This window comes from Lepeophtheirus salmonis, chromosome 4 (genome assembly GCF_016086655.4).
Source record: "Lepeophtheirus salmonis chromosome 4, UVic_Lsal_1.4, whole genome shotgun sequence".
NCBI classification, from domain to species: domain Eukaryota; kingdom Metazoa; phylum Arthropoda; class Copepoda; order Siphonostomatoida; family Caligidae; genus Lepeophtheirus; species Lepeophtheirus salmonis.
Window position 1 is genome coordinate 18836978 of NC_052134.2, and position 23858 is coordinate 18860835.

At 30.8% G+C, this 23858-nt stretch overlaps 2 protein-coding genes and 1 long non-coding RNA gene across 7 annotated transcripts; 2 read left to right on the plus strand and 1 right to left on the minus strand.

Annotated features, from left to right (window-relative positions):
* The first annotated feature begins 115 nt into the window (after positions 1-115).
* On the plus strand, positions 116-7153 carry LOC121116953 (ubiquitin-conjugating enzyme E2 Q2). Of its 5 annotated transcripts, none has more exons than XM_071887686.1 (8): positions 137-348; positions 426-1025; positions 3448-3643; positions 4187-4518; positions 4580-4720; positions 4775-4978; positions 5541-5607; positions 6902-7153. In XM_071887686.1, exons 2-8 carry the CDS (start codon positions 861-863, stop codon positions 6931-6933), a joined length of 1137 nt encoding a protein of 378 aa, XP_071743787.1. In that variant the 5' UTR covers positions 137-348; positions 426-860; the 3' UTR covers positions 6934-7153. The 5 variants fall into 5 exon arrangements, with proteins under 5 accessions (XP_040567208.1, XP_071743787.1, XP_071743788.1 ...); XM_071887687.1 differs by having other exon boundaries at positions 200-348; positions 442-1025; XM_071887688.1 differs by having other exon boundaries at positions 224-348; positions 523-1025.
* A 412-nt stretch (positions 7154-7565) lies between these two features.
* On the minus strand, positions 7566-14053 carry LOC139905161 (uncharacterized). The gene is made up of 2 exons (XR_011779686.1): positions 13551-14053; positions 7566-13494 (listed from the first exon to the last, which is right to left on the minus strand). It is a non-coding gene; the product is annotated as an uncharacterized lncRNA (long non-coding RNA).
* Positions 14054-18672: 4619 nt separating this feature from the next.
* Positions 18673-23856, plus strand: LOC121116573 (huntingtin; the record flags this gene model as incomplete). Its single annotated transcript, XM_071887509.1, has 4 exons — positions 18673-19054; positions 19128-19450; positions 19539-21400; positions 21466-23856. Coding segments are annotated over exons 1-4 (4767 nt in total), but the record flags the coding sequence as incomplete, so codon positions are not given.
* Positions 23857-23858: the final 2 nt, after the last annotated feature.

Consider the following 23858-nt stretch of genomic DNA (forward strand, 5'->3'; position numbering starts at 1 on the left):
GGGGGGCGATGTGTGAATGTGATAATATCATATATCTATGATACGAACAAGCTCATTCCCCCCTTCAAGCCGGGTCTAAACCTATTTGATAATCTTTATTCCCCTCAAGCACTACGTTATATAACTAACACAAAAATTTACATAGTATTTTTTGGTTAGCTGTCGATATTTCTGCTTCTTTCTCCATCATAATTGCTCTAAGTATGGATTGCTTGAGCAGTTCAAATTAACCCTTGTCGAGGTAATGTTGGGAACAATTCTCAACAATAATTATTAAATAATAATTCCAGAGTAGGGAATCATTGGGCCTATTTTTCTGTTTCATTTTGGAGATGAATAGGTTGAGAGGTACAATAAGGATTAATCTCTGTCTGTTTCTGTCTTTTTATATCTGTGTGTATGTCAGTATTTCTTTTTCTCTAAAGTAATTTTTCTTTTTAGTGTTTCTCTTGCTGCTGCTGCTGACTTCTTTTATTTCTTCTAATTTTCTCTCTCTGTTTCTTTCTTTCCGTGTTTCTTGAGGGTGTGCTGTGCCTGTTGTTTGCTCTCTCTCTCTCTCTGTTCCTCTTGTTTCTCTATGTGTATTTCTCGCTCTCTTTATTCCTCTGCAGCAACTAAGAGCAGCACAGCACCAGTGACTACACTACATTGATAGAACTCAAAGTTAAGAAGACATAAGTCTAAAATAGTAAAACTACTAAGAAATACAAAATAATAGTTAAGTGGAAGGAGACTGAAATTGAATTGTGGGATTGAAGTCGAAGCTAGTGATAGGACGAAGAAGAGAATCCGCGTGTTGGGAATGAAGAGCACATGAGGAGTAGGATTCGGAGAAGGAGGAATCGCAAGAGCCACAGGTCATGATGGCTTGTCTCAATGTTTTAAAGAAAGAGATCAAGTTTTTGGAGGGAGCCTTCCCCACTACGAATCCACTCCTTCAAATCCTTTCCGCAACCGTTGACGAACTGACTTGTAAGTTCGTGGATAATTCTGGGCGGCGACACGTGATTCACGCCAATATCACTGTAAGTAATTCATTCCCCAAGAGGAGTCATGTCTACTCCTTTAGAGTCGCATTGCAAACCCATCAATTCAGCTTTCTTTCTTTGCTAGAATTTTAGATTCATTTATTTATATATCTACACCGAGGGTTGAATCATTCTCTTGCGATTCTTTGTCGTTCAACTTTAACTTATTCAAAGTTGCAAAACGTACACTAATATAAATTATGTCAATTCTTTGAACTCACCAAAATAGGACTGAGTAATTGGAAAAAGAAATCCCCACAGGAATGCTCTAGAAAGGAGATTTCTGAGTAGACTCGAGTCTCCTAGAGGAAATCTTTATTGTGTTAATGTCCCTCAAGGTCAGAGATGATCTTAAACGTCATCCTGTGGTGGGTCATAATCTAAGCTTCCGGGCTAAGAAACTATGTCCCCTCCCCTGGAGAGAATAGAAATCTGAGGCCTACAAAGAGTGCCACAATTCATGAAACAACCTCAGGACTTCTGTCAACAATCCCTGAGCCTCCATGAATTCCGAGTATATTCGAAGAGTCTGAAAGAGCTTCTGACCCCATTAATTTTGCCTGCTAATTATCATTACATTGACTTAAATATATTTTTCATAGTATCAAAATTGATTTTCGTTACTAAAAAATATATTTTTTCTAACATCATCCACCTCATGACCTTAATTTACTGAGTCTGCCTCCAAAATTGGAAGATAATTTGGCAATACTTATTATATATAAAAAAATCATATAATTCATTTTGTAGCACAGAAACTAAAGATTTTTCTTTAATTATTTAATTCTTTTTTAATTTATAAATTCATCAATGAAACAGTATCATTATTTGCCCAATGTTTAAGATAACTTAAGTTCTTGTGATTTTAAAAAAATAACATAGAATGGCCAATAACTATTCTTACAATGCTAAATTATTAAAAATACCTTTGATAGAACCCAAAATATTTTATAAAAATACTAGTCTGGTTAGAGAATGTACCTCCTATTCAAAATTAATGAATGAGACAAACATGGCCTATATATACCAATGTCCAACTTTCATGCATCTTCATAATCATTTTTAAAATATTATATTAGTATAATACATCTAATATTGCGTCACAAGTTTCAAAAAGGAAAGAAGAAGTCAAGACAAATAATGCATGACAATTCAATACTTAGTATTATAACGTGTAGAAAAAAAATACAAAAAATTCTGATAACTTTATTTGTTGAATAATATGTACATCAACCGATTAACTTAATTCTTATGAATATTCAAGTGCACTTATGGATTATGTACAAATCATTACAAACTGTGATGTTAGGGGGAAACCTTCCCTGTAAAGTATATTTTTGAGTTTGTTAGTAATCAATACTCTGTAATAGTTCATTACGTAACGTAATGTGTGCATCATGGGCACAGTTGGTAGGTGGTAGGGTTGTGTCCCCCTCAGATTTTTCGTAATCCTAATTACTCATCTCCTCAGATGTATTACATTTATCAAAATGATGGTATACAATAATCCCTGTTTATTCGCAATTGCTACAGACCAGAACTTACCACGAATGACTGAAATCCCCACTATAAGCAGTAATAAATTAGCTTTTTTGTTCTTTGAACATTTGAATTATTTATTTATGAATGTTTTTGTATTTTTAAGACTCATAATTTTTACATATAACTAAAGTTATTCTTAAGTTGTAAATATATATGGTAATATATACATTATTATTACAAATTCAAGTCGAAATACTGTTCGACTACAGTCTTATCGTAAATAATTGATAAACATAATCGTCTATGTCCACCTTTCACAACGTTTGGCAACTTATATTCCTAGTAATTTAAAAAAAAAAGTAACACGGTTTAATTGATTTTTGATTTTTTTTCTCGATTACAACTTGTGAATGTGTAATGTAACTCTTACATGTGTTATCATCAAGTTTTGATCAATTAGTACATGAAATCAAAACTTTTGAGAATTATTGTTTATTTTTTCAAAAAAAAAAAAAAAAAAAAAAAAAAAAAAAAAAAATGCAGCGGTATTTGGGTAAGCCGTTTTTGTAGATAAGTTTATCATAAATATTTATTAAATTATTGTTACAAAGATATACAAATACAATTGATAATTTTTGCGTTATAAAAAACAACGAATAAGTAGATCTTCCGCCTATAATGAGTCTAAATGTTCCAAAAATTATTCATATTTACGCCCTTGATATACATAATACAAACTATGTTCTAAACATCTTAAAAATTAAACACAAAAATGTTCAATGGTTATTGAAATATTTTAAAGGTAATTATTATGGGTTATAATTACTTTATAATAATTTTGTTACTAATTATATTGTCAGATATTCTTCATTAAGTTTTTCTTTTGTTTTCTTTTCTCTACTCTATCTAATATACTAACGTAATAATTTTATATTAGGAAACGTATCCCAACACACCTCCTGTATGGTTCTCAGAATCTGAAGATAGCAAAATAACCAACGCACTGTCCGTACTAAGCAATACGTCTGGCTTGGACAATCACCTACTCCATCAAGTTAAAATCCTTTTAAGAGAGTTATGTTCTGCGTATACATTACCTCTACCGCCCGAAATTCATCTCCAGCCAAATAACAGTAATCTCACATTATATTTATGTATACAGGGAGTTTGAAATGTCCTTTTAGAAACACTTTTTGCTATAATTTTTCAATGAAGTTAACTCATATTTTATTCAAATTAGATCATGTGTACCTATGTATATTATAATTGCACTGCACCAAATTCATTAATACTGGTGGTCTTTGGCCATATCTACGACCTGCCATGCCCTCTTCTGAAGACACTACACTGACGTACTCTATGAGGATGTCGTCCCATTCCTTCATCAGGGAGGCCAACCAAAGTGTCTACCGTATTACCCACAAGGCAAAATCCTAAGGATTTATGTCTGATTTTGTAGGTGGCTTGAAAGCTTAGACCACCTTTCGATATGTATTTTTTTTACTTAATATAATGTTCAATTATAGCATTGGTCGATTTTTCCTATATTTTTAATAAATTTATTTTCGCTAACACTTTTTTTATTTATATTTTCTAAGAACTTTGCTTGTAAGAGGACTTTTTACATATTCCTAGATATTAAAATGTTTCTTTCTAATTCTGTCTTTATTTCTTAGACGAGTCTTCCAGTGAATCTCCGTCGCATTCCGGGGATAACATGGAAGATGAAGATGATGAGGAGGAAGAAGATGAAGAGGAGGAGGACGACGACGACGAAGATGAGGAGGAAGAAATCCCGTTGGACATTGAAGAAGCAGTATCAAAAAAAGCTAGACAAGATGATGAGCTTCATACGGAGCACTTACAAGTATTGGAGCGTTTAAAGGCCAATCAAAGAAGAGATTACCTCAAAGGAACTGTGTCGGGATCTGTTCAAGCTACTGATAGACTAATGAAAGAACTTAGAGATATATATCGATCTCCTAGTTTTAAATCTGGAGCATACGAGGTATTGTGACGGATTTTCATAATTTTGGAATTTTTTAAAACACTTGAATCTTTTTTGAAAGGTTGAATTGGTTAACGATTCCTTATACGAGTGGAATGTTAAAATCATGAGGGTTGATCCTGATTCCCAGCTAGCTGAAGATCTCAAACGATTAAAAGAAAGAGAGGGGAAAGATCATATCTTGATGTCATTTATTTTCAAGGTAGTACACGTACCTCTCCTTTTAGCCTTTTTATCTTTAACTTATCTTCTCTAGGATACGTTTCCATTTGATCCTCCATTTGTTCGAATGGTACATCCTGTATTACATGGAGGATACGTATTAGAAGGGGGTGCTCTGTGTATGGAACTCATGACACCCCAAGGATGGTCGTCTGCGTACACTATAGAAGCAGTTATTATGCAACTCTCTGCAACGTTGGTTAAAGGGAAGGCCCGAATACGATTCGATGCTCCTAAGGTAGATATCGTAATTAATATTGTGTCGACTTGACTGAGGATTTTTTTACTTGACTCAAATGGTAAATTGGTTCAAATTCGGGAAAAAATCCAAATTGATTTCAGCATATTTTAGTGAGTCTGCTGGATTTTTATCAATAAGCCACATAAAATTTCTTGAGATTCGTGCCGCTGTCCCCCCTAAGTGATTTTCTAATCAATCACAATTTATCATGAGATTTTTCTAGTATATGAGGAGACATAATAGACATCGAGTACATAAACTCAGGTTTTGTAACGAACTTCACGATCTCACAGTTATTTATACATTTTAGCTCATTAGGCCTCATGAAGCGAAGACAGAAAAAAAAATGTTATCTGCAATAGTGCATGAAAAGTAGTTATGCACAAAGTAAAAACTGATTTTTTTTTTTTTACTTAATATAAATTAATAAATAGCAGTCAGCATGCGTATCTACTTAATTTTCTCTTTTTTATCTTCTTTCTAATTTATTTACTCGACTCGAGTCGACACAACACTAATCTAAATATTGTGTGATGTATTACATTTATCTTAATTCCAGGGTACATACAGCCTTGCACGCGCTCAACAATCTTTCCGATCTTTAGTTCATATTCATGAAAAAAATGGTAAATAATTAAGTCTGAGGATGGCATATAATATAGGTCTCAGAGTAAAAGACTGTTACAAGGCGCATTTTGTCAAAAAAGAGATTACATATGTTTTTTATTAAATTTTACAAACTTTACTAACACTAGGGCTACAAGGAAATATTTGCAACTTTATTTCTAAAATCTACGTTATAATAGTCATGCATACCTTGAATCTGAAAAGTTTAGTCGCCGATTTTTCAAAACAGTAGGGTTGGATTCGAGTATTACTCGAATTTGAAAAAAAAAAAATCCATTATACTAAAGTAATTTTCGGAAAATTACTCAAACTCGTCTTTAATATTATTTTTGGAAAAATTGAATTTGATTTGAACTCGAGTTATAATTAAAATTGCAAACATTGGAGTAATGATTATTAGTCAATTTTCATGTATCTTATTGAAAGAAGAGTTGATGTTTGAAAAAGGAGAAGCAACTAAATTACAAGAAATGGGGAAATTTAAAAAAACGTAATTTCGACCGAACCTTAAAATTGGTGTATTGTCCCGACTAAAGATGTTAAAATATCTGAAAAAATCAAATAATTTCGAATTGAAGCGAGGTCCATTTAATTATATTAAATTTCTATATCCATGGATCGAATAGTATAAATTTAGTAATGCAAGTATACGAATATTCTTTTGTATTGATTAACATATCCAGTCCTAACATGAACTTGACTCGATGCAAAACTCAAACATTTGAAAACTTTGATAAGAATTCAACACTACAAAAAAGTAATATTGAAATTGTTACAAATCATTCAAAAAACAGTTAAAAACTATTATAAAAAGAAAAGTTTATATATTGGAATAGGGAACCCCAAGAGTTGAGGAAGAAGTACATGTCGAGGCTCAAAAGTATTTGTTCTCGAGTCCAATTCATTGAATATTTTTATTGTCTCCGCAAATTTCTTATGAGTTAATTTAAAGTTCATTATTATATAGCATAGAATCCTTAGAGTTGAGGCTTTCTTGAGTTCACTTTAAACTAGCTTTTGACTCTAAGGCGAGTCTTGAGTCTTAGTTATCGAGTCCAAGTCAAGTCGCTAGTCTTTGATAGTGAGATAAAGTTGAGTCTCGTGCCTCTTCTTTACATATTATGTGAACATTCTCAAAAACCCGAACTCGATGCAGAACTCGAACAATTTTACTCGAATCCAACACTACAAAACAGTAACATTGGAATTGCTACAATTTTGCTCCAGACCCACGATATTATCTACAACGAATTCCTTTTAATAAATCATCCTTTTTTACTTTTTCTATTTTAGGTTGGTTTACTCCTCCACAAGCAGACGGTTAATAAAAAACAAAATCCTTCGTTCAAATTCGTATATTTTGACACTAAATACTTCCATAGATAGGTTTTAATCCTTTTTAACTCTGCCTTCTTATGACTGAAAAAAAAATACAAAGAAGAAGAAGATAATGATGATAATAACTTAATTAGATTTTACATGAGAATTTTTTTCCAAAGTTGTATTTAACAATGCATTGATAAAATATATTATTGCACATTCAGACTCCTCACGTTCACGCATATATATATATATATATATTGTATATATTCAGCAATCTTACTTCATTTTTTTTTTCTAGCTTCAATTAATTTATTATTATTACTATCCTAGGATATAAAAAGGGGTGTTTAAAATATATATTTGAAACTTTTTGGCAAAAAAATAATAATAATAATAACATAATTTTGTGTAATCATTTATATTTATTACAAGTATAAGCCATCAAATTTTTTTGACCATTTTTTTTATAATAATATATTATATTATCTAATGAATTATTTTCATTATTACATTTGAGTATCGAATTGAATTAAATTTCATTTGATTTTTGATGCTGATAGAGAAATACCTAAAAATTATTACTCCCCCATCTTAAACCACTTTTTTCTTAGCTCCATACTTTTATTGATTGATTAAAAAAACATTGGTCTTAAATACAAATTTTTCAAAAAAAAAAAAAAAAAATTAGTCAAGGATCGGGGTTCCTCTTGAATAAATTAAATACTCCAACACTGATGATACAAACTAAATAATCATTATTTTATTTCGTTTTTTTTTTTTTTTTTTTTTTTCATATTTATTTTATATAATATATATATTATTCCTTTTTTTTTCTTCAAATATTGTTTAAAAAAAACATTTAATTTTTGTTATTTTTATAGTTTTGAGATTCGATTTTGTTTTCTCTACATATATATATATATATATGTTGTATACAAATTGCAAATTTTGAACAAATTACAACTTTTAAAAAAACAACGAATAATTTTGAATGAATAATTTAGATTGCTGTTTGGGGAGGATAATGCAATAATTGAATATTCTATGTATTGTCGATATATTATTAAGGATATAATTGTTGATTACCATTTTGATGAAAATTACTAATTCATGGGTAGTGTTCTGTGGCAGCTGGTAAAGTTCAAATACCTACAGTTATCATACATAAATTACTCGTAAATAGCTATAAAAAAATAATTTTAATCCGGGACTAAAATTTGTCAAATTTTGTCAAAAAACCTAATCACAATTTTCAAATTAATAATATTCATTGTTGGGAAAATTTATCTTTTCTTAAAAAAAAAAAATATTTGTTAAAAAGCCGCCGCCCCCCTCAAGAAAAATCCTAGTAACGGCCCTGATTTTAATAAATTAGGGTTGGCGTCAGTTGGTATCTTTAGTAAATATAAATGTGCACCTCGCTTTTCATTATTTCCTATTTGAAAATAAATAATTTTTTAAGAATATTTATGGATTGACATTTTGTTAAAAAATAATGGTTTACTTTACTTTTCAAATGACATTTTTTGAAAAATACCCAACCTTTATGGTCTTTTATAATAAATTGAATCCATATTTTAAGCCCTTTTCAATTTTTTACACAATCCTATCCATTGTGGGATACTCGAATAGGGGAAGTAGGGCCTGGGGAAAGTGTACCCCTTTAAAACTGATCCTGTTAATGAGACGTAGAAATTGTAAATTGTATACAACTTATATATTCTTGACCTTATCTTTTATTATTTTATGTTATAGAATTACGACATACAATAATTAATTATTAATATGTTTTATTTTCTCCTACCTTTGGCGCGTCAATGAATTTATTTTATGTTTTTTTAACTCCTGGTGACAAACATAGCATTTAAATATTAATAATAATTATGAATCTCCTACTTTTAAATAATAATAATTAAATTCAGAACACGCTCACGGTCATGTTTTTTTATTATTTCAAATTCTCCATCACTTCCATTCAAAAAGTTAAGTTAAAGTTGCGGTAATTAAGTTAATTATTTAATTTTTTCGGTACATGTTGTAATAATTTTAACTAAAAATATGTACATAATATATTAATTATATTTGTATCAATCTAAAATGCATTGTAAATATTAATTATGGATTAAATTTAGCCAATTAATACTCTATTTCAGTGGTTCCTAACCTTGTTGGAGGTACTGAATCCCACCAGTTTCATATGAACCTTTCTTAATTAGTCAAGTGGAGCATGTCATCACAAATCAGTTTGATGTTTGTGTTACCTTTGATCGAACTCAGGTTAAGAACCACTACAATATATGGAACATCTATTCTTTTTTGACCAACTTTAGGGTTATTTTTTTTAAAGACTAGAATAGTTATGAAATGAAAGAGGGTATTGAACTAAAACAATCTTTTAATTAATGTTTTACGGAATTAAAATAATTTTATTGGTATATCTATTTATTTCATGCCATCAGAATAATTGATAATAAAAAAAGTTATTTTTATCAATTAAGATATTCATTACACGATTTTAATTCAATTCTCTCTTTCATTTCATAACAATTATGCTGTTAGAAAATATAGGCCTTTGTTGGTCAAAAAGAGCGTGTGTGTTCCATCTATTGAGTATTACTTGATTTAGCTCATGTATATATTAGAGTTGAGTTTCGGTCAATAAATCCTAAAACAGAGATTGTTATGATTTTCACTTTGATCTGGACCGGCCTTGTAGTAAAATTCGGTCTACTTATAAAATGGACCTTGATCGATCCCATTAAAAAAATGACTTTTTTCAAAAGGAAATTTCGGTATGGACAGGAATATTGGTTCAGATTGGTCTAGAAAAAATCACTTAGCACGGAATCTAGTCTTACCAGTAGTATATATATTGAGAATAATATGTACAAGTTTTAACTCGAAAGCGGAATGAAGAAATTAGATTCCTACTTGTGATGAGGATAATGCAGAAATGATTATTAAATAGATGTTTGCTATTAATAATGTAATTTTTGACTTTTTTTATTGAATATGACTAACTGATGGTAGTATTCTGCGGTGCATTATAAGTTTCAAAATGTATCCACAGTTATATTACTCATAAATACATAATAACCGAGTACTTTCAATAGATCAAAATGAAATGATAGCACCAATTAGTATTTTTGAATAAAAAATACTCATGTAATTAAGTAAGACATTGAAAGACGAAAAAATTGCAGCCTCTACAATTAGCACATACAAGTTACAACTTCTACATCATATACAGGAACAGTCATCAGTATTCTTCCTTATAATACATTTTTGATAGAAAAAATTTATTAAAAAGGTTTAAAATTCAAATTTGTTAATTCATTTCAAGTTGGGTTGTGGAGATTGGGGAACCATATACGAGGTTTCTTTCTTCCTCATAAAAAAAATACATATATAATAGAGGAGACCGCAGACAGTTTATGAATAGTATATGTTGTATCAAGTCGTTTTTTGGATATCAAACTAGGCATATAATATTTATGAAGGCCCGTGAATAACCGTCTTTGAACAAAATTCTGCTGGTCTATTTTTTTATGTTTTTATAAAAGATAGCGATTGTTGTCAAATTTGTTAAAATTCGAAATAATTTGCGAAATTAAAGTCCAAAAGTAAAATTTTTGTTCTCAAATATATGACTTTTACAAGAACAACCATATAAAGTCATTCAATTCTTTATTTTTAAAAAGTGTCAAACTTTGTATAGAATAAAAAATAATCATTTAAGATTTTTCTGAGAAATTAGTCAGTATCATCCAGGGGCATTCCATGACAATTGTTCATACTCTTATTAAGTTTACGAATCACCAATTTTGATGCTTTTTGGTCAGGTTGTCTAGCCTATCAAAGAAACAGCATGAGTAAAATTTTAGATTTATGGAGGTGCCAGAGCCCGTTTGGGAGTCCCTCAACGTAGGTCCCCATTCGAAAGACCTTCGATCTTGAGTAAACCATAGTTCCATTTAGAATACACAGATTTTATTATATTTTATTAAAATACTTTATATTATATAAAAGGCCATTAGTGCAAAAAATACTATTAAAACATTATTGCAAAATATAAAAAATGGTGTCCTAGCCAAGCTTCAAAATTTGATTTCGCCCATTTTTTGTAAGAACTTTAATCTACTCATATTCTATTTGTACGCAAAAAATTAGTCAAAATTAGTTGGCTTCATTTAGACCTATAATTGGAAAAAGTCATAATCGTAATAATAGTAAATTTCATCTTTTTACTTTTAGAAAATATGTTCGTCTGTGTTATTCTTCCTTTCTATCCCCTCTAACTTTTAAATATTCATAATCTTGTCATGAATATATTTGGATCATTCATCATATTTATCAAAATAAAATATTTTATTATTTAAAAGGACTTATCTATAAGTTTTGCAAAATATATAAAATTATGCAAAACAGATTTTTGATTTTATTAGTTTGCTATTTATTCAGAATAGGTGACAGATTTCTTATGAACCACTGATTCCATTCTCGACTCGGTTGCGTCGCTGAATTCCCGAACTCCAAGGGATTTATCCATTTTAGGTATAAATGCAATGGGTTTGCAATGCTTAACGTCTTCTTTAAAATAATTGTTCATTTTTGTAGTCTGCATGCGTACAAAAATCACACTTAATTAATGTTAAATGGTTGGAAATAAACCCGAACAACTGAATTTGTTTGGTGATTTGATTCTCGTATGGAGACGAAGGCTCTCTGTTGCGGCTTCTCTTTTAATTGTCCCTCCGACTCCATCCGCTGATCCTCTGCAATGATTAGAAGCAAAAAAAATGCCGCTCAGGGATATGAAATTTAACTTCATGACGTATCAGGTTCTAAAATGTTTTAGCTTTTGTATTAACCGGAGCAGTCTTCGGGAAAATAACACATATTTTATATAAATCCGAACGTGGCCTTCAAATATATTATTGATTGGCGCTGGAACAAATATACCGTAACTCAAGGAATACTGAAATAGTTTTGGTATTCCTTGTGTAACAAAAAAGATCCAAGGTGTATCGTCGCCTGCGAAGAATTCCAATAAAAACCCTGAGCAGCATCCTGTATTACAAAGCTGTAATTTTCAGAAAATTCTTCAATTACAACAAATTCACCTTGCATAATTTTAGATAGAAAAATTACTTTGTGGCTAAGCAATGAAGTCGTGCATTGCCAGCTTTCCTGCTTTGTGCATACAATGTTTGCACAAAATTTTTGATTGAAAATATAATACTAGTAAAATATGAGCTATTGGTCGATATCCACTGCTAAAATTGGACTTAATCAAAACTATTTTCCTCAAAGTGGTTGATCAATTTATCCTTGAGCAAATCAGTTGTTGGTAAGTTTACTAAAATCTGCCATCACCACTTACTCTTTCTATTATTCTTTCTTTTTTTTCTCTCTCTCTTTCTATAGCTATTTTTCCCTAGACCCATCTAGATACTAATCCTACAGTAACCTAATATATTAAAATGTATTGTACAATACATCACTATTTCTATTGCTTCTCTGAACCTTTGATAGTCTGACAAAAAAATAAGTAGTCGAATACTGGATAATTAAAAGGTAAAAAAAATAAATCATGTTATTCCTTTACAAAGATTTTATATTTTTTTTTATCTCAATAGGTGAAGTATATCGGATGTTTATCGAAAGTGGACTTAAGGATATTATAGAAAAAAATTCCTTGTTAAATGGATATATATTTTAAACGTCTATCTTAGTTGACTTATTTAATTTCAATGACTTATATAATCTTGGGTCCATATTGAAAACATATAAATTAGTATCATTCAATCTTAGCTACTTCATTGATTCATACTCATTCAAATTCAAATTAGAAAAATAAAAATTTGTAGTATCGAACTCATTAATTTCCTATATCTATACTTTTCTATGTTACAGCATATTTAATATCTAGTTTAGTCTAGGGAAAAAAGTTATTGGTATAGAAAGAGAGATAGAGAAAAAAAAAGGAATAATAATTAGAAAGAGAAAGTGATTATGGTAGATTTTAGTAAAAGTGCCCTTCCGTTATCTCCAGCATCCTCGATCCCATGGCATAAGCTTTACATTTTAGTGAATAGTACAAACACATGCACTCTGTGTCCAACTTGCACCAGCAAGAACGCATTCTAAATGTCGGATACCAACATACCTCGCTCGTTCAGTAACTTCTTTGTCCGTAATGCCATTCGTTGTGTGCAATTAAAATAGTGCATCATTACTTTAACGCTCATTGTTGCAGCGAATATTGTCCTGTATCCGAACCTGTTCGGTATTCGTTCAATACTAGTCTAGTCCAGTCTCTTTCTTATAGATTTCTTTACTCTGTTCCATTTTGAGATCGCATAGTTTTAAGATCTTGCAGCTTTTCGTAGATCTATTTTACTTTCTTTAAGTAAAGACAATGAATAGTTCAAAGTTTCAATTTCAGTCCTTTTCTCAAACACTTCGTTGTCTGTTGAAGAAGTGTCACTTGTTGTTACTCATAAAGCTACTTTCAAGCTAATTCCTGTTGGTCATTATTTTTTATTTGGGGAAGCTTTTTCCTAAAGAGATATAAAGGCCGATTTATTGATGGGCGTACGCCTTTAAAAATACCTACCATGAACATATTTCGACAAGTCAGTCCTATTTTTACCTTTTTGTCAGAATCACGCAACCTATTAACTAAGTAAATACGTTGTAGGAGAATATAGGGCGTTCATTTGAAAGGGGGTGTTTTGGTGGTAGACCGGAAAGGCGCGTTCATCCTACGGGGAACACGTTCCTAGTCATATGATACATCGAACCGATTGTGAAAAGTTCATATCATGTTAATTAATATATTAAGAATTAGGAACAGTATATAACCGGTGTAGTGCGATGCTGTCGATTCCTTTAATATCTGATATAATTATTTACTATTTCCCATATTATAACACAATCAGATGCTCCTATGGAGTCTTTCTGAGTCCGAGGCTCTCTAATTCATCAACTTTGTCCTTAAGTGCATGGTCTTGTACCAAGGGTTTAGATTTGTAGACATATTGATAGTCAAAATACAATATGCCATATAAGTATAAGTATAAATTTTACATATAAATATAGTAAAATCTATCTTAATTAATTTGTAATATTAGTTAAATTAATATTTATATAAGTATAAAAATTTTAAAAAAAAATTATATCATTCTTAGAACTATTTAATTACTATTCTACAGTGTTTTACTGGATGCAAAATCCATGTACTATTTGTAAGTTTACTCAATTTTACTATGATGGGTTTTGTTTGATTTTTTTAACTATATAAATGAATTCATTACTTTTATATATTACACCATTATTATTAATTCAATGACTTTACCTCAATAAACTCTTTTAAATTATTATTAATTTTTCAATGGTTACAATTTCAGAAAAATTTAAGGCAACTATTAGTACAATATATTTAAATAATGTTTTTGTTTTTATTTATTTAAAAAAATATCCGTAATATTGTAAATATTACGGATATTTATGGAATATTTTGGTAGTAGTTTAGTTCTTGATCATACATACTATGAATTCCTCTTGAATCGAGTTTCAAACTTTCAGTTTAACAAAGCATTCATGATGTTGATCCCATAAACTCAGTAAGAACCAAATATAGTAAATATTTTTCTATAAATAAACATTAGTTTTATAACGTGTGTAATCCAAATATCCTTTTAATTAAAAATACATTTAATAATTAACAAAAATGACCAAGGAGATAAATAAATTACATGTAAAAAATTATCCAATTAAGATATATAAGAAAACGTATCCCTTAGATCAGTGGTTCTCAAATGGGGGTACGCGTACCTCTTGGGGTTCATGGAGCAACTCCATGGGGTACTTGATATTTTGAAAGAGTATTTACAAGTGGTACATAACTCAGGGACGTCTGCAAGGGGTGGTATGTAGTCCCTCATATTAAGGATTTTTGTCTTTTACTAGAAAATTTAATATTTAAATTTCTTTTTCAATTTTTTTTCCAAAAAATTTAATATTTAGATTTTATTTTCAATTTTTTTTCCAAAAAAATTTAATTTTTGGATTTCTTTTTAAAAAAATTCTAAAGACCTAGAATCCTGCAGACGCCCTTGTCCCTTAAGCTATAAATACTTTGTGCTGGTAAGGGGGTACTTGGTTTAAATCCCCCAATTGTACCCTGAATGTTAAGGGTGTTTTCGGATACTGCTGGGTACCGAAATGGGATTCAACCCACTGCTGATACTTGAAGAAACTACTAAAAGCCCCCATAATCTCCCAGTTGTTTCCCGAATGTTAAGGGTGTTTTCGGGTGCCGCAGTACCTATGGTGGGTGGCTCTTAGTAGTTTCTTCAAGTATTGGCGGTGGGTTGAATCCCATTTTGGGACCCAGCAATACCCAAAAACACCCCCAACATTCCCTCTTGGTTCACTCCAGATATTAGTAGAACTCATTGGAAGTGCACTCTCCATGTATATAGTGCTCCCTGACTTAAACCATGTGGTTGGTGCATATATTGTTATTTTAGGGGAATAATGTTTGTAAAGGGATCTAAGAAAGCTCTCCTTTGCAAAATTTGACAAAAGGTCGGAACACGTCAAAACTTGGCACTCTCTGTTTTTCTTTTTTGAGGCAATTAAAACATAGAAAGGTAGACAGTCTTGGAAGATTTACTTGTGAAATTTAAAATTTATGTTTTCCTACAGGGAACACTATGTAGACAGGGGCGTCCACAGGGGGTGGGCTGGAGGGCCTGTAGCCCCCCTCCAAATTAAGGATTTTTTATTTTATTTTACTAGAAAATTTAATAAAATAAATTTTTCTCAAAAACTTTAACATTTGAATTTTTTCTCAAGAAATTTAATATTATATATTGAAATTATTGAAATTTTTCCCAAAAAATTCCTTTTTTTGTGAACAGCTGTGAATTTTTGAATTTAAAAAAAAATGTAATTTCCTGTGAATAGCTTTGCATAATTCAAATTTAATTTTGGAAAAAATTAAATTTTTGGGAAAAAAGTTTAAAAAATTAATTTCAAATATTATTCAAAAAATCCACAGCCATTTACAAAATATTAACTTTTTTGAAAAAAATTTCATTGTTTAAATAGTAGCTACAACTTGAAGTGAATTTACTGGTTAACAATTTAATATATATTCGTATTTGATATATATTTTTTTAAATTCATTTTCCCTTTTTTAGGAAGAATATTTTAAAAATAAATATTCGACGTCTAAAAACTTTATTTTTCTACTTATGCATTCATATTAATAACCATCAGTCTCACTAAAAATATATTAGTTAAAAACAGACTTTAGTAAAATACTGATGTGTAGACTATATAAACTATTGAATTAAGTTTATGACCATGATTCAAATAAGATAAAATAATTAATCTTAAAATAAATTATGAATACAATTTTTAAATTACAAGTTTAAAATTAAAAAAATGATTTTTTGTCTAACTAGTTTTCTAGCATGCAAAAGTGTTAGGGTGAGTCAAGTAACTCATAGGCGAGTAACAAGTAAAGCTCGTAATTCCTCGAGTTTTTTTTTGTTTTTTTTAGAAATTTGAACATAATGATGCAGCAAAATTTAGCTCGTGGCACATCAACATAAATATTACTTACATTAAATAAAGGAAGGCGATTTATTTTATCAATTTTAATTCTTAGAAATTTACAGCAAAATTGAATTTTTTTAACTGCTATTCAAAATATTAAAGAATCGCAATTGGCATAGGGTTTTTTTTGTTGTTTTTTTTTTTGGAATCGCCCCATCACTAGTTTAAACCCTCTTCCCTGCATCTACTTTCGAAACGGAGGAAGAGTCTCCTCATATGTATAATTTTTTTAATCGATTAGGGACGATAAAATTAGGATAATTTGAGAAAAATAGTTCATTATCTTCATTGTAATTGTCAATTTTATCTACAATTTCTTATAACGGTCTAATAACATATTTTTATAGATTTTACGGTCAGATATACAATAAAACTAGGCACTATAGGGAATTTTTTATTATTTAGTATTAGAAATATAACCATTTAGGACATGGTTTCCTAACATGGAAGCAAGTGTACTCCTGGATTTAAGAAATCAAAAATAAGTTTATAATCTTTATTTTTCCAAAGTAAATAGGGTTGGCTCAAAGGTGTGTATTAAATTTTTTATATGTTACTAGCCGGTCTCCGCCAAATAGGCTGTGTGGGCAATGTTCTTAAACTTGGTGAATAAGTTTAAGGCAAGCCAATCTTACACAATAAAATTAATTTACTTTTAATTAGTTTAATTTAATAAAGAGAGTTTATCTTTAATATTTTGTTGTTGTCGTAGTCATTTACCTAATTTCTTCCTTTCATTACCTCCGCCAACGAAGTACACAATTTTAAAAGACATAAACCTATTTAAAAAAAATTATAAACATGTTTTTTAAGAAATTGAGTTTTGATCGTTTAAAGATCCAAACAAAAATTATACATAACTTGTTTGCTTTTGAAGGTACAGCCTGTTTGAAGACCATAAACAATCTGTTATGAAAAAATTCCTCTTTACTTTAGAAATTATTGAATTTTTATGAAAAACACACATAAAAAAAAAAAAAAGACGGAATTTCTTTTTCTATATCAATATCTTCTTCATTCTTTGTAATAATTCACCTAATTAGTAATTACCCTTTTTAATATGTATTCAGTATCCCTTTTTCAGTTAGTACAATAATTCGTTTTTGGGCTTTATAGATTTTTTGGTACATTTTCGAAGCGACAACCCGTACATGAAAAACAATAAACTTTGAGACACGGGGGATCGATCTTGTTTTATGAAAAAAAAAAAAAATCAATTTATTAGAAAAAAGAAACAAACTTGTTCTCCAATGCCCAGAAATATGGTTTGATCAGAATTTAACATAGTCCACCAGATGTAACTCTGAATCTTGGAAAACTTTTAAATCTCTAAAGTCTGTATCTGTCTTTGTTTTGGACAAAGTTCGCAATTAGTACAAATGAGACAACTTTCATTAAAATATAAAGGATAAAATTGATAAAATATTGTTGATTTGCAAATCAAAAACAAAGGGGATCTCATTAAAACAATAAAAATATATGTTACCTTGGTTAATTTTATATTGTTTTTATTGTATTTTCATATAGATCTCTAATTAATTGGGAGGCGTAAAAACGAATGTATCTTCATAATTTACGAAGCAAAAATAAGAACGTAATTTTGTTATTTTACTTAACTTTTTGGTTTTGAAAATTTAGGGTACGTAGTTATGTATCAAACCGGTTAAAGGAGTACGTACATGATAAGAGAAAGGTTGGACACTCTGATCTAGAAAATTAGAGACTAACAAGGAGCAAACTGATCAGAATTCAATAAAATGAGGTATCCAACCTAAAAGGAAATTAAATTTAGATAAAAGTTACTCCTACATAGAATTATCTTAATTAATCAGAGGTAGGCTACAACTTCAGCAGGTATACTTCATATCGATTAAATAATATTATCATATTCATAATGATAATATATTTTATGTGTTTCTTTGGAAACGGTTGGAACATACTACTAATCACGATAAAAGTACAAATACTTGCAAGCACCATCGAATTAAAAAAAAACCATAATGATGAAAAGTGTTTGAACTGTGCCCGATCTTCCCTACGGTTAATAATACAATTCATAATTCAAACAAGAGGTTGAGAGATCGTGTTGTAAGAGGGGAATAAAAGTCAAAATAGCAGAGTCCTTCACCACGCAACCTAGTACCTACTTACTCCTTGTATTATTATAATTTTATTAAGCTAAGGTAAATTCAATTGGAACGAAACACATAAAAAGACTGAAGTGAAGTTGATGAGTTTTGTATTTGTAAGCTGTACTCGTCTGAAGTCGTAGTCATAATAGTGATGTCGAAGTTTTGTAATGGATAAAGTTATCAAAGCTGCAGTTCGAACCCTCTCCTCTGCCTCTACTTTCGATACAGCGGAAGAGTCTCCTCATCCTGATCATGGTATTTCTTTAGAATCTATTCTTCGCTCTCTAGACAAGGATGTTTCTGCTCAATCTCGGATATTAGAGGAGGAAAACCTCAATAAAATCATTTACTTTCATAGGTAATAAATAATAATATCATTCTCATGTCAAATCATTAATTATAATAATTATTGAATGATTTATATTTATCAGTCGTCATCAAAAAAGTTCCTCCAAAGTCTTAGAAGAACTATGCAAAGAAATCAAGCGAAATTCCGGTGCTCGTTCCCTCAAAATATGTCTTGGGGCTCTTTCTCACATAAACATAAAGCCTCAAAAGCTAGGACCTACGATTTCTAATATTTTACCTTGTATTATCAAGATTGTTTTAAGTGAAAATGATCCGGAGAATGTTTTAAGCGCTCTCTCTGAGCATATTAATCCGTTTCTGAAGGTCTTCGGCCCTTATGCTCTCCTCAATGAAGTGGAAGTCTTTGTTAATACGTTTATCCATTTACTATTCAATGGAGACAAAGGTTTTACATTTTTTAAAAACAGTTTTACATATTTTTGCAGTTCTATTAATTATATTATTTTGTAATTACTATTTTTTTTCTTTAACAGATCAGTCTCCTTCACAAAGAAGGTCTATTTCCATCTGTTTATGCGCTGCTGCACTACATAATAAAGCACCTAATTACTTCGTAACTTGGACATTCTGCCGATTAGTCTCTGAATATATTGAGAATTACCACAATAAAGAAGATATCTCTTTCAGTGCTCTACTTGGGCTTTTTACTGTCTCAAGAAAATTTATTCCACTTTTGAACGAATTTGATGACTTGATGAACAATACCTTTCATGATACTGAACTTGAAAAACGGCTCTTCACACTCTATGAACTTTGCTTATTCCATTTAGAACTCTATAAAAATTCAAGTCCAAATTTAATTTCAACAACTTTAGAACTTTTGCACCAAATTTTAAAGACACCTCCACAGTCATTGAAAGTTAAATTGCTTTCAACTCAAGGCTTTAATGAAAAATTCTTGGTGGGTCGTACTCATGAAGATAATAATTCTAATGCTACTTTTGAAAATGACCCTTCTTCTTCCAAAGAGGACCCTACTGAAGAAAATAAAGATAAAAATCTTTCATCTAGAAAAATCTATTATGATGAAGGAGGTCTTTTAGGCTCTTATATGGACAAGGATATTCCATTAATATATGCGGCTCGCCTAATCGTTTCAAAGACTCTACTGACACCTACAAAAGGCGTGCCTCGATCTGATATCAGAATAAGTATTCGTAGCTTAGCTATATCTTGTATGAGTGCCATTGTTTCTCTAAGTCCGAAGATATTTTTATTAACACTTTATGTGGATCAAGATGAAGAAGACTTTGATACAACTCCACTTTTGAGGGATATAGCATCCATGGATCATTTTGTTCTTCATGAGGATCCACAATTGAGTGGTTCTACTGCAATCTTACTAGGAAATGTTTTAAGGGGATGCTTGTTAGAAACAGGTGGAAACGGAATAGACTTTTGGTTCAATCAAAGAAGGCCGGATCATCAAGATATAATTGCCATATTCATTGATTTGATATCCAAGCCTAATATTTCATCAATTTCTATCAAATATGCATTAACAGCAATATGTTCCTTCATTGGTTTAATGCTCAGAAGTTCCATTGCTCGACAAGCAGGAATTCTACTATTTGAAGTTGTTTCTAATAATAATTCTCTTTGGAAAAACTCATATTGGTTAGTTAAAACATCGCTATTGGATTTGCTATCCTCTGTCGATTTTAAACAAGTGCATTTTGTGAATGGAAAAGGATTTGAATTGCAAAATAAGTTTTTTATAATATTAAAGGAACTTTTTGTCGATGAAGATACTCGAGTTCGACTGTCTGCTGCAGACGCTATAGTTCGTTCCATCCCCAATCTTTATTACCCACATGATTGGCTAGATGAATGTACGGAATATGCTAGTCGAAACGTTTCATCTGTCAAAGTACCATTTGATTCAGTTATACAAAGAGTTGCTGATTGGCTTTGGCAAATGATTGCTACATCGGATAATAATTTTCAACTATCGGGCTCCTTAGAGGCATATTTTAACCTAAAGAAAACTTATAGTTTTGGTTCTGTGAGCATTGATACGTCCATTTTAGATATCATTACTCATTTCATAACATCCAACTCTAACTTTACTCTGGATATTAATAATCATACTTTATCGTTGAATCTCCTTAATTTGATAATCACAGGAGATGTATCCAAGACTAAAAATGAAGTCCTACAACATTGTGCTCGGGTACTAAACATGATACATTGCCTTATTGAAGAATCTAATTTGAGTGCATCTGTTTCTATGTCTAGTTCTTGTACTACTAATACGTCATATAATTCTTCAGCGAACATTCAGCCATTAAAAAAAAGAAGACGAAGGGGGCGGCGATTTACGTGTTGGAAGTTTCAATAATTCGCAGCACTATTCTAGATTGTTCTCAAGTTTTAAAAATATATATGGAGCCTATGTAATATCACCAGCTTCTGCAAAAAAATGACACATCTAACAAATTTAATCTTTTGTTGAAAAGCTGTTTGAAAACCTTAGATTCTCTTCTTATTAATCGATGTATTGAAAATATGGACGAGGAACTTGCAAAAGAACTTCTTTGTTATTTAAGCTCTACCATTTATTTGGATCCTCTAAATTCACTAAACTGCGTTCAAAGTATGCTATCTTATATTTCAAAGAAGACGAATGAAGAATCTGCTAACGAACTTAGAAGTAGTGATTCTCAGGAAATTAATTTACCTGACAATGCATCCTTTTATAAATATTGTTTTGATTTGCCTTATCAGGAGTTTGTATCGAGATTTCAGTTGCCAAAGCCTTCACTGAACACTTCCATCTCATTTTTTGACGAAAAAATCAATTTAAAAAAATTTCCTTCATCTCTTTTCAAACGAGCTCTCACATTGAGGAATTGTAATAGAGATGCACTAACATCCTATATAAGATTATTCGAGCCAATTGTTATTCAGGCTCTCCAATTTTACATAATAACTTCAAAGGTATCGGAGCAAAGTCAAGTGCTCAGTCTTTTGATACAGCTTGTCAAATTACGAGTCAACTATTGCCTATTAGACTCTGACAAAGTTTTTGTTGGCTACGTTATCCGACATTTAGAGTATATTAAGGATGGACAAGTTCATAATGCTGAAGTTATAATACCGAAAATATTTCAATTTTTTGTTTTGCTCTCTGTTGAAAAATTTCATTCTAAAGTTGTCATTCCAATTGAAGATATTGTTAGACTATTGACTCAACTAACTTCAACTAAAAATCCAAAATGGATTATCCCTGCTGTTTATCCTGTGATCGAGCTACTTTTTGGAAATTTTCAGAGCCATGATAATTTGCAACAGGCAGATTTGGAGGTGCAAAGAGAAAAAGTATTTAATTTATTATTAGATTATATGATATATCCTGAAATCCTTGAAGTATTTGTATCGATTTTGTGCTTTGTGAAATCTGAAGGGGAGGATAAATGGAGAAAGGTTTCAAGAATTTTGTTTGATAATATTTTATCACTGCTCTCTACTCAAAAGATTAATCTACATGATTCAAATTCATTGCATATTCTGTATTCTTTTTTCTTATGTTTGGCTCCAGGAACCCTACGGCCAGTTGATTCTCTACTTTCTTCAGTTTTAACATCCTCAGTTGATCTTGGTTTAGTTCAAGATGTACAGCGATGGCTTGGTTTTGTTGTCGTTTCATTATGCATTATAACTAATCAAAGTCCGGAAGAAGGTATTTTGAGTCGGCTGGAAGAGTTCGGAATAACTTTGATATCTGCTCAACATTCTCTCAATGAAGATGGAGACTCTGTAAAGCCTGAATCTACGTTTGCTAAATTTTTATTTCAAGTAATCGGAGCGTCATTGTCCAAACTCCACCAAATTGTATATTCATTGGAACAATGGAATTCTTATCTGGAAGAAGAAGTGTCATTACTACTGAATTTTGTTATTTATGTCCTGAAAAGCACTCGATTTTGCAGAGTAACAAAATCAGCTCAATTAATTGCGGAAGGAAAAGAAAAAGAAAACCTTCTTTATTCCTTAGAGTTTATTGATAATATGGCATTGGAATTGAGCCATGCGTATCCTTTTGTTACTCTCAGATGGGCATGGATACTCTCACTTTTAAAAAGAGTTCAAATTCCGTTTTGGTCAAAATTAGTTTCATTTAACTCCCATTTTTTGTCCTTGGACAAAGCAATATTGCAAAAAGGCAGTTTAATTGTTCTTTGTGATTATCTTTGTGAAACAAATCCAATGGATGAATACAATGTTGAGCTCGTTACTTGGTTAGTGAGTAACTTCAGTCATATAATTGTAGAAAATATATCCGAAGAGCCCATCTGTCGTTTCGTTCAATCCGTCCATAATAAGGCATCTTTATCTGGATTATTTCTCCAGGCTATAATATCTAGGTGTCAGCATCGTTTAACTTCGTCAGTATTATTTCAAAAGAAAACTCTTATTGCATTGGAGCAAGTTCATGACTCTCATTCTTTTAATTTATTGACGTTCCTTATCCAACGTTTTTCCCCAAGAGCACACCTGAGTTTGTCTACTCGTATTCAGCGTTTATGTTGTAAAAGAGTTGACGGAATTTTAAACTCTGGATCTCCACGAGAGCTTCTATCTGCAGAAGAACTATCTCATGCAATTGGTCATTTAAAGGAAATGAAGTTGACGCAAAGGTATGGGCGACTCATAGCTTTATTAAATGAGCTTATATCAGAATGGTATCCTGACTTAATCAGCCCTATGGAATGTGATGACGGCCGAGCTTTTACTCCTACTTCCCTCATTGGAATGAAACCAAATAAAGTGTGGTTCTTATCCCAATTGAG

What these genes read in the sequence shown, in the direction of transcription:
- LOC121116953 (XM_040711274.2), top strand. Translation starts at nt 861, where the DNA reads ATGATGGCTTGTCTCAATGTTTTAAAGAAAGAGATCAAGTTTTTGGAG. An exon ending in TGATTCACGCCAATATCACT is followed by an intron (nt 1,026 to 3,447) that starts GTAAGTAATTCA and finishes ATTTTATATTAG; the next exon opens with GAAACGTATCCCAACACACC. An exon ending in TGATGTCATTTATTTTCAAG is followed by an intron (nt 4,721 to 4,774) that starts GTAGTACACGTA and finishes TATCTTCTCTAG; the next exon opens with GATACGTTTCCATTTGATCC.